The sequence below is a fragment of the Aulonocara stuartgranti genome (assembly GCF_965226115.1).
Source record: "Aulonocara stuartgranti genome assembly, chromosome: 7".
NCBI classification, from domain to species: domain Eukaryota; kingdom Metazoa; phylum Chordata; class Actinopteri; order Cichliformes; family Cichlidae; genus Aulonocara; species Aulonocara stuartgranti.
The window spans coordinates 41,207,126-41,218,357 of record NC_138945.1 but is presented as its reverse complement, the minus strand read 5'-3'; the positions used below and the strand labels follow the sequence as shown (position 1 = coordinate 41,218,357).

General features: G+C 43.2%; 1 protein-coding gene across 1 annotated transcript; it reads right to left on the bottom strand.

The window, feature by feature from the left end:
- Positions 1–144: 144 nt before the first annotated feature.
- dusp11 (dual specificity phosphatase 11 (RNA/RNP complex 1-interacting)) lies at positions 145–11,031 on the bottom strand. Its single transcript, XM_082542441.1, has 10 exons — positions 10,975–11,031; positions 9,298–9,628; positions 8,631–8,706; positions 8,409–8,540; positions 7,990–8,113; positions 7,468–7,528; positions 7,343–7,389; positions 3,436–3,511; positions 2,009–2,140; positions 145–834 (listed from the first exon to the last, which is right to left on the bottom strand). The coding sequence occupies exons 2-10, from the start codon at positions 9,333–9,335 to the stop codon at positions 483–485; spliced, it is 1,038 nt and encodes a 345-aa protein (XP_082398567.1). The 5' UTR covers positions 9,336–9,628; positions 10,975–11,031; the 3' UTR covers positions 145–482.
- Positions 11,032–11,232: the final 201 nt, after the last annotated feature.

Below are 11,232 nucleotides of genomic sequence, written 5' to 3'. Positions count from 1 at the left end.
AATCGGGTGGCATTTATCTCACAAACAGGAGACTGAAGACAGAAACGTGGACGACTGTCCACAGTTCAGTGAGCTCACAGACGCCCGACAGAGCGCTCAAGTCACACCACTTCATACCAGTTTATAATTTACTGACACACAACATTTTCAGCTTTCATTTAATAAAACAAGCACACAAACAACATGTTTCATTTTCTTCTTATTCACTCATGAAAACATGAAACTTTAAATCACTCTCCACTCTTCACCTTGAACTCTGACCTTCAGACATGTGGCACACACACACGCACATCAAATGTCAGTCTTGGAAGCTAGAGCGAGGTTATCAAAGTAATAATGACGACATTTGAACTGCGCTGTGATTGGCTGAAGTGGACTTCAGCAGCGTTAATTTTAATTCCTGTTTAAATATTCTCATTCAAACACTAACATCCTTAAAAGGCCACATCACCTCAGTCCATTCTTCTTCTATCAAATAAAATCTAGTGGTCGTATCCGCTTGCTCTGCCTCCCCGTATGTGTCTGCTGTCGCTGTGTCTCATTTGTGGCCCCGCCCACTCTTCCTCAGGCACTCCATAGCCTTCAGCAGTCCAGCGTGGTGAGTAGCGAGGGAGGATCGGAGGAGGAGGAGTTCTCCACGTGTCCAGCGTTGTGGCGCCTGGCCTCCACTGAGGGTTCCCCACACGGCTATCCTCCAAGTGTGGCGGTCTCCTCCAATGATTATCCGCCTGAGGACGTGTCCATCGATACGGGTTGAGCGATGGTGGAGGAGGGGGGAGAAAGTCACCCTGAGGAGGGCGGTGATGAAGGTGGACGTTCCCTTGTCGTGGAGGTCTTTTTTCATTTGAAAAAAAAAGAAAATATTTTTATTCATATTTTTAAATATATGGAAAATTGATAATTTTTTTGTTTTATTTAAGAATATACACACACACACACACACACACACACACACACAAGATTATATTTCAATCATTTAACCCTTTAAGACCTACCATAGAACCAAGTCCGCCAGAGCTAATATTATATTTTTACATGTTGTAGAGCCATTTTTGGGAACATTTCAAGTTGATATACATCAATACAACCATTATAGCCCAAATTTCAATAATATGTATGCATTAAGTGCATAGTAATTACATAAATTGCAGAAAAGTGCAATAAACTACAAAAAAATTAAAATCGTTTTTGTTTTTTTAACATATATTTCTAGTTAGAGAAATTTAAGAGGCTTATCCCTCTAAACTGTAAATACAAAAAAGTTGCACAAAATAGTTTCCCACCACAGGAATTTATTTTGAGTGTCTTCATAGTTTTATTTTTGAAATACACCAATTTTTATATACTGCAGGAAAAACGAAAATAAATATTATAGTGTAAATTTGCAAAAAAAACAAAACACCATATGCATCAAAATAAACTATTTCCAGCAGTGTAATATGAGTCCTAAGCATCCCAGAAACGATACAGAAAGTCATAAAGTCAAACACAACTTTTAAAAACACCAGTATAGGCTCATGAGGCCCTGATGGTAAAAAAACTACATTTCCGCAAAATGACGTCACGTCCGGTTTCGGGCAGGTCATGGCGGACATGCGATAGTTCGCGCTGATGGACGTAGGTAGTGTTATGAACAGCTGATCGGATCGGCAAAGCGTGTTTCTGGAATATTATGTTTTTGTTGCTGCAAGTGCTTTTTATGCAGTCTTTGCAAAGCTATACGTGGAAGGAAACTGTGACCTAGATGTAAGTACAACTCCTCCGGTTTCATATGCAAAAAACATTTACTGCGCTAGCTCACGTGGTTGCAGTGCTACAAGGATTTAAAAATAGTTACGCAAAACGGAGGATGCCCGCTTCGACCGGCTTTAAAGGGTTAAAAAACTTTATTCACTTCTGTAATGAGTGAATTTGAAAGCAGCAGGATGTAATGATGATTCTCTGACGTTTATTAAACTTAGTTCCTTCCTTCTATGACTGATGAACATATTCAGGTGTGTCGTCCTACCTGTGGTGCCGGGACTTTTGAGCGTGTTCGCGCCTCTTCTGATCGCAGTCATCGCTTGGCAAGCTGGAAAGCGGGCGATGAACAGCTTGACCTCTCATTGGCTCCTGCTCCACCTCCTCCATCCCTTCGTTACTGTGACAATGGACCAGAAAGAGTCAGGAACCAATCAGAGCGCAGCAGTTAGTCGGCATGACGACTCAGAGCAAGACGAAAATGACAACTGTAAATACAATTTCTAAAGGCGAGCTTAGACTGTGGTTAAAATATATCAGATATGTATTTCTAATATTTTATTTGTACTGTAATAAATAACCAAATAAAATTGAAGAACATTCGTTTTTCCTCAAAAGAAACTTTCACAAACATTTTGAGTATGGAAATGTGTTGATTGTTCTTTGATGAATAATTTGAGATATTTACATTTTTAAATGTTTTTGTCGTGTTTTAGTATTTTTTCCTCTTCATTTTTAATATTTTTATTATTTCATAGCATCCATCCATCCATTCACTTCCGCTTATCCTTTTCAGGGTCGCGGGGGGCGCTGGAGCCTATCCCAGCTGTCATAGGGACAGAGGCGGGGTACACCCTGGACAGGTCGCCACTCTGTCACAGGGCCAACACACAGGGACAGACAACCATTCACGCTCACACTCACTCCCACATTCACTCCTATGGGCAATTTAGATTTTTCAATTAACCTATCCCCACTAACTGCATGTCTTTGGACTGTGGGAAGAAGCCGGAGTACCCGGAGGGAACCCATGCAAACGCATAGCAGTTAAACACAAATATTTTAAAATATTCTATGAAAACTTCTGCACCATTTAAATATTTTGAATTCATTCTGATTATGAAAACACATGAAGGGAATTTCTGTTGATATTTTACAACATTTTAAACTTCCTTTAACCCTTATATTCATAATTTATACTGTAAAACAGTCCAAGTCCAACTTTTTTTGCGCCCTGTACCAGTTTATGTCCGACAATATTTTCACGGATTGGCCTTTAAGGTGTCGCAGACAAATACAACAAAATGAAACTAGTACTGGTATTAAAAAAAAAAAAAGATTTATTCGTAACAGACGGGAAAAGACCCAGAGAAACCGAGTTAACGATAAAAACAACTTAAAAAATAACGATAAAGACCCCCAAAAATCCCAAAAAAACATACATTTCACACCCGAGCCTCAACTCTCGCGGCCTGGTACCAAACGCCTCATGGACCAGCCCCGGGGCTGGGGACTGCTGCTGTAAAATATTTGAGACTGTTTAATATTCTTTTTTTTTTTGGCTGTTATTTGATTTTTTTGTTTGCTACAAAAAAATTAAAGTTGAAATATTTTTGTCTTTAGGATATTTCTAAAGAGTCTATCTGTTGATTTTGAATAATTCGTGTGGGTGCAGTGAGTGGGGGGGAGCCTCACCTCCTCCTGCGCCCGTGCTGCAGGTCATGCAGGTAGTTCTGCCTCTCGATGGCGTGACCGCGGGACAAGTTAAACACTGCAGAGAGAGACAATGCTTACACATGCTTCACACGTGAAATATGAACAGTGTTGGGAAGGTTACTCTTCAAATGTATTTCACTACAGATTACAGGATACATGGCCCAAAATGTATTTTGTAACGTATTCAGTTACGTTACTCAATGAGAGTAACGTATTCTGAATACTTTAGATTACTTAATATATTATTATGCTTTTTACAACTACATGAATGTACTATTGCTGTGTGATTTATTACTATTACTGAAGGTTAGTCGCCATACCAATACCGACTAGATTTTTAAATCTTAATACAAAATGAGTAACAGTAGGTGGACATTAGGTAAGGCTGCACTTTTTGCAGCGATCTCGTAAAACTATTCCACGCGTATATAAAACAGGTCCGTGGCTCCGAACCGTAGTAAAGGGACCTCTGGCTAATACGTCGGGTTCGTGTCGGGCTCGTAGCCGAAAAATAGCTTTACCGTATTTCCCGGACTACAAAGCACACCTGAATATTAGCCGCACAAGCTAAAATCAGGGGAAAATCCTGTTTTGTACATACATTAGCCGCACCTGACTAAAAGCCGCAGGTGTTTCAATGTTGACTTATCATATGTAAGAGAATATGCACAAAGGGAATTGTCAGGAAAGAGATGGCTGTTTGGAGACACACCCCTTTTATTAATATTTTGAAAAACAAGTTATGGGTACATATTTGCATAACTTTTTAGGTATATGTACAAGTAGCAGTAATTACAAGTACGAAACATGTACTGTGCTTCATAAATGAGTAACAAATGTAGTACATAACAATAACCTACAGCACACCAGAAAAATAGACTCAGGTGCAGTGACATAGCTTTAACAAGAAGAAAAGTCAGTCATTCACCATCTTCCTGCGCACTAAAACCACCAAAGTCCTCTTCTCCAGTGTCGGATACAAACAGGCTCAGGATGGCTTCGTCATCCACTCTCAGCTTCTTTCCTTCGTTGTCACTTTCAAAACCAAAGAAATCCTCGTTGTCAGTGTCGGAGTCGAACACCCTCAGAAGGGCCGTGGCGGTGTCCTCCTCTCCATCATGCAGCAGTCCAGCCCTTCGAAATCCGTTGGTGATCGTGGATGTTTTCACACTTTTCCACGCTGTCAGAATCCACCGGTGGAGTTGAGCATAACTTGCTTTTCGCAAGTTTATCGCCGCTCGTCATCCACGACTCCCGCTGAACGCGTAGCGTTAATTTGAAGTTTGTTTTTCGCGTTACTTGTATGGCACTATGTTGCCTGGCGGATGGACACGTGACCAACATACCACTCTTGAACCCCGATCCTTCCGCCAGGCAACGTAGTGGCGTACAACAGCGGAACAAACAAAACAAATCGTCTTACGATATGACAAAAATCATGGACAATCCATAGAAAAGCTGCACCTGACTAAAAGCCGCAGGGTTCAAAGCTTGTGCAAAAAGTAGCGGCTTATAGCCCGACAATAACGGTACTTTGTTGTCTGGGTCAACTTTGCTAGCGAGAGACAGAGAGAGGCGTTGAAAGGCTGCTCCAACGGAACTTATTGTTTCGGAGGAAAACACGAGCACAGCGTACAGTCGAGTCGAGTCCACGGCCTCTCTGTGTGAGGATCTAAACGTATTCTACGCTAGATTCGACACAGCGAACACCATGAGACCGGACAGTGTGCGCACCGCGGATGACGTCAGTGCGCACACTGTGTCTGAGGAGGATGTGCGGAAGTGCTTCAGGAAGGTGAACGCACGCAAAGCTACTGGTCCGGACGGGATTCCCGGCCGCGTCCTCAAGTCATGCGCGGCTCAGCTGGCTGGAGTGTTCACACACATCTTCAACCTTTCCCTCTCTCTGTCTGTAGTCCCAGCCTGCTTCAAAATGGCCACCATCGTCCCTGTACCCAAATCCTCCACCATCTCCTCATTGAACGACTGGCGACCTGTAGCCCTGACCCCCATCGTAAGCAAATGCTTCGAGAAGCTGGTCAGGGACTTCATCTGCTCTGCACTACCCGACTCACTGGACCCTCTACAGTTTGCATACCGCCACAACAGGTCCACTGATGATGCCATAGCCCTGACACTACACACTGCCCTGTCACACCTGGAGAAGAGAGACACGTATGTGAGAATGCTGTTTGTAGATTACAGCTCAGCATTCAATACCATCGTTCCCTCGAAGCTGGACAGGAAACTGCAGGATCTAGGACTGAGCAGCTCCCTCTGCAGCTGGATCCTTAGCTTCCTGTCTGACAGACGCCAGGTGGTCAGACTGGGCAGCATCACCTCATCCCCCGTCACACTGAACACTGGTGCTCCACAGGGGTGTGTACTGAGCCCTCTCCTGTACTCACTCTACACCTACGACTGCACAGCCACTAACAACTCCAACATCATTGTGAAGTTTGCGGACGACACTACAGTGGTGGGTCTTATCACCAACGGTGATGAGACGGCTTACAGGGAGGAGGTCAGCGCCCTGACCCACTGGTGTCAAGACAACCATCTCACCCTCAACGTCGCAAAGACAAAGGAGTTGATAGTGGACTTCCGGAGGTGCAGAGAAGTACACAACCCCATCACCATCAACGGCGCTGCTGTGGAGAGAGTGAGCAGCTTCCGCTTCCTTGGTGTACATCTGGCTGAGGATCTTACGTGGTCAGTACACACAAACAAAACAGTGAAGAAGGCGCAGCAGCGCCTCTTCTTTCTCAGGAGACTGAAAAGATTCGGCATGAGCCCCCGCATCCTCAGGACCTTCTATCACTGTGCCATTGAGAGCATCCTCACTGGATGCATCACCACCTGGTATGGCAACAGCACCGCCTACAACTGCAAAGCTCTCCAGCGAGTAGTGCGGTGCTCTGAACGGATAATTGGAGGTGAGCTTCCCTCCCTCCAAGACATCTACAGGAAGCGCTGCCTGAGGAAAGCGGGGAGGATCATCAAGGACTCCAGTCACCCCAGCCATAAACTGTTCAGACTGCTTCCATCAGGAAGGAGGTTCTGCAGCATCCGGTCCCGAACCAGCAGACTGAGAGACAGCTTCTTCCACCAGGCCATCAGACTGCTGAACACGTCATAGACACCTCAGCTTCACTACTGGAACTTCAACATTATGCACTCCACACTGTATATAAATGCCACTTGTTTTGCACATATTCAACTCTGTATATTTTTATATATTTTATTATTATTATTATTATTATTATTTTTTTTTTACTATTTAATTTGTAAAAATGTGTATACACACACACACACACACACACACACACACACACACACGTAGGAAAATATTTAGTATACACATCCAGAAATGCATACACTATTATATATTGTACATATATTTATTAGTTTCAGGTTGGCCATTCTTGTATTTTGCTCGTTTGTGTTGTTGTGTTTGCACATCTCTGTTGCTTGTGGGGCTCGCACACAAGAATTTCACTCGCATGTGCTGTGCCAGTGTGCCTGCACATGTGATGTGACAATAAAAGTGATTTGATTTGATTTGATTTGAGTCTTAACAGCTTACTTACAACTGGGCTCGTCAGGCACTCTTCTTGGCTGCGGTGGTTATTATTCTATTTACATGCTTCCAGCTCTCGTTTCTGGTGGGTCATTTGTTGAATAATAATTTTAAAAAATATTTCTTCACGTCATTATGCGGCTGCAAGTAGTGGTGACATGGGCCGTGAGATTGAGAAACAGGCATTTGAGCCTCTTAATGTACTCATGTACTCATATGTTGTATTTTAAATACGTAACGCCGATACATGTATTCCATTACTCCCCAACACTGAATATGAAATATGGACACAAGAAGCCGACTCACGCTGCACCGCCTCCCTGGGGTCCATCCCATCCACGTCAATCAGATACCTGCAGGTGACACGTGGCAGTTAGATCCCGCCCACACCCTTGAGTCCAGCCAACCAGCAGGCTTAAGTTTGTACATACCTGCAGATCAGGTACCCGGTACGGTTCAGGCCGTGGGTGCAGTGCACGCCGATCAGCTTATCTGCAGGAGACACAAGCCACAGTTAGAGCTCAGATCGCACTTCTTCTACTGTGGTTTCCTATTAAAGGACACAATGCCAATCGCACACGATCTCATTCATGCAAAGCCTAAAAGTCATGTGACCACAGCCAGCATGACGGGTTTGATTGAAGTAGGAAACCAGCAGCTCCTCGTCATGTGACTGCTTGAAATCTGACCAATCAGCTGCCTGCGAGCCTGAAGTCCCAGCAGACTTCCTCCTCCTCCTCATCGGAAGAGGAGGAGAGCTCCTGTGAGACAGCAGCTGATTAAAATGCTCAGAGCTGATTTTCTTCCCAAAAGTCCCCAAATCTAAAATCTGAGCAGCCTCAAATCTGCAAAACATGGCAGTCATGCAGGAGCAGCAGAGCAGCAGGAGGTGAAGGAGGAGATCAGACTTAAACCTGTGTCAGCGAGGGAGGTTCACAGTAGCTTGCTCTCACCGTTCTCCTTATTCTCCCGCAGGAAGCTGCAGACGGCGCGTTTGAAGCTCAGGATGGTGTCATCACTGGGAACCTCGTGACCTCGCGTGAAGATCTTCACACACAGCAGGGACCTGGGAATGTCCTACACACACACACACACACACACACACACACACACACACACACACACACACACAGTTTACTTTATCATCATCAGAAAGCTGCAGTTCCTCTAATGTCCAGATAAGGCTCTGAAAGAGAATGAACGCCTGGAGAAAATCCATCTTTTATATACATTCTGTGGGATAAGCAGTGCGTCTGTCTGTGTGTTCATGTGTGTCTGTGGTCAGGTGGAATAATAGCAGCATAATTAATAACACTGATCAGTAAACACAGACTTGATCGATTTGTCTATAAATGCAAGATCTTGTGCTCACCTCGAGCCTGTAGTAACGTGTGGTGAAAGTGAGGTCGATGATCAGCCCAAGCTCCTCCTCCTCGCTGCTCACAGCATCTAGCAGCTCCCAGGGGCCAAACACATCAGAGTGCGGCAGCTGGCGGTTCAGAGACTGCACAGAAGAAGAAGAAGATGATGATCATGATCATGAGTGACGCTGAGCGAGGCATTTGTGGGGAGGAAGCTCAGATGACACACTGACCTGCTTCAGAGGAACTTTGAAGGCGATGAATCGAGTCCCGCGGAGGCGTTTTCCAACCGGCGAGTAATCGAGCCACCTGCAGGACACGAACAGTCAGTCAGCATTGTCATGGAAACCTGAAGATGCCCGATTCTTACTTCTACTGCCGTTACTCTCACCTGAGAGAGAACTTTCACATTAACATCTCAGTTTAAAGATACGGTTATAGATGTTCAAAGACGTTCCCAAAATAACAGTGAACTTCCATGTAGCTTTCCTGTAGCTCTTTTAAATAACTCTTTATTTACTTATTTCACACACAGCTGAATTTTTTAAAATAATCTTTAGAAATAATCCACTCGTGTTTCCTTTGCAGGCGTGGCTGCTTGATGATCACAGATTACACATGAACGCTCAGTGTAAAACCCTTTAAACGTCACATCGGTGACGTCATTATGATCATGCGCTAGATGTTTATTTTTTATATTTACCTGCGGGTCATTATTTGTTTACGTGTGTGATGATGTAATCGCGGTTACTCGTAAGACCGTGCGCTGGTCATGAGGTCACACAGCAGCAGACTGGAGGCTCTCAGGTTCATGAAGCTGTTATTAATAACCGTCTTTGTAATAAACCCCGGACTCTTAGTTATACCTGTGCATGCGCGGAGCTGTAGGCTGACACGCACCTGTCAGGTATGCCGTTCTTCTTCGCGGATCTGGACATGTCTCCACTGCTAGACGTTAGAAATAAAAGAGTAAAAGCTTGAACCCAGCGGAAGTCCGTCTCTGACCACGTGTCTCTGCCACGGCGACTCGGAGCCGGACCACAGCTCCTCCGCCGCTGTGTCGCTCCGCTCGGGGGTAAAAAGGCGGATTAGGTTATGCTGTGCTCTGGACGGTGTGCGGTGTCACGGAAAGTTGGAGCAGTGTCGCAGCACCAATACTGCCGGCGCACACGGATGACGCAATGACAGCCGCTCTGGCGCCTACCTGCCGCCAGACGTCGCACCTGAGAGACTAATCACAGACAGAGGATACGAAAAATAAATGATCTCAGATCAATCCAGGTTATTCCGGATGAAAACAATAAGATTTACTCTTTTAAAAAAGAAATGTGGAACAGCTGTTTTCAGAGGAATATTTCTAGTGCTTGTCCTTTGTTAACAAAGACGGAAATATTGTAATCTCAGAATAAATTTTGACACACTTCATCAGACAACATTATTAAAAATTATAGCAAATTCATTATACTTTTTGGAACATTATATTATATTATATTTTTACATTAATAAACATCTCATCCAGGAAAAAAAAACAAAAACAAAAAAACAAAAGCAAATAGTAGAAACAGGAGTTCTGATGTGATCTTTGTGGTTTTGAAGTAAAGACAGTGTTGAAACAGTTTCAGGCATTTATAGAAAATAAGCAGCAGTTATGGTTTAGTTTCCCGGATTAGTCTTTCCTAAAATCTGGTGTCTTAAAATTTTGGCTGAGGCGTCATTTTGACTCCTAAAAGTTTCTGATGATCATGTGCATCTATCAAAGTGTCACTGTGGTACACACCAGGGGCTATTGTAGGATCAGAGCTTTGGGGGTGCTGAGCACCCAGACGGCTTGTGAAATGGGACGGTCTAGCCTCCGTTGCGCTGCCCAGGTTGCCTAGCAACCATAACACTAACAACTGGAAACGTTTCATACAGCTTTATTTGACAGAAATGAAGGAGAAAATCTTTTGTTCGTGTGTTTGTTTGTTTCTACATGAGCTTTGATTTGATAAGTATCAGAGGCTGAGACCACGGGACTGTGAAATCATGATTATTGGGCTTCACTTCTGTACTGAACGGTCATTTAAGATTAGCTAGTAAATAACAATTAGCTGATGTTGTTCATGAGACTCAAAGTCATCTCACTTTGGTAATGTAAATATAATATGGCCAATATTAAAGTTATAATTTCAATCATTATTAGTTATTACAGCAGTAAATGAACTCTGTGTCAAATACTGAGCTTCAGTAAAGATTCAAGCTGCATTTGTTTATATTATTTATATTTTCTGTCACCTTAAATCTTCACTCAAAGACAGGTTTCTTTGACACTGTATATATATAACTGTGTTATATATATGAGAGACAAATATTGTTCTTTTAATATGTTGGCATTACTAAATTTGTCTCAGTGCTTACTTTAAATATCCATAAAATCATCACATTCTCTGTAAGATTAACGTCAACTATTGAACCAAATTAGTACAAACATCGCTAATGTCACATAACTTTGCCGACATGTGGCTAACAGTAATGTTTTAATGTTCTTCGTTATTAAACATTCACACATAAATAAGTGACATAATATTCAGTACTTACTTTTAAAAGTTTACTCTTCGGCTGCCCCTCTTCCGCCGTTTTTTTTTCCGGCAAAACTATCCACACCAGGGGCGATTTTAGCCCATTTTTGGGGTTGCTTCAGCATCTCCAAAAATGAATCAAAGCACCCCCAAAGATTTCTTACTTTTTTTGACAATATTTGCTGTTTGTGTGACACACTGCTAAAAATATAAAAAGCATACAGTACGTAATTGAGATGGAACATTTTAACAACAAAAGTATGTATAAACCCCCCCC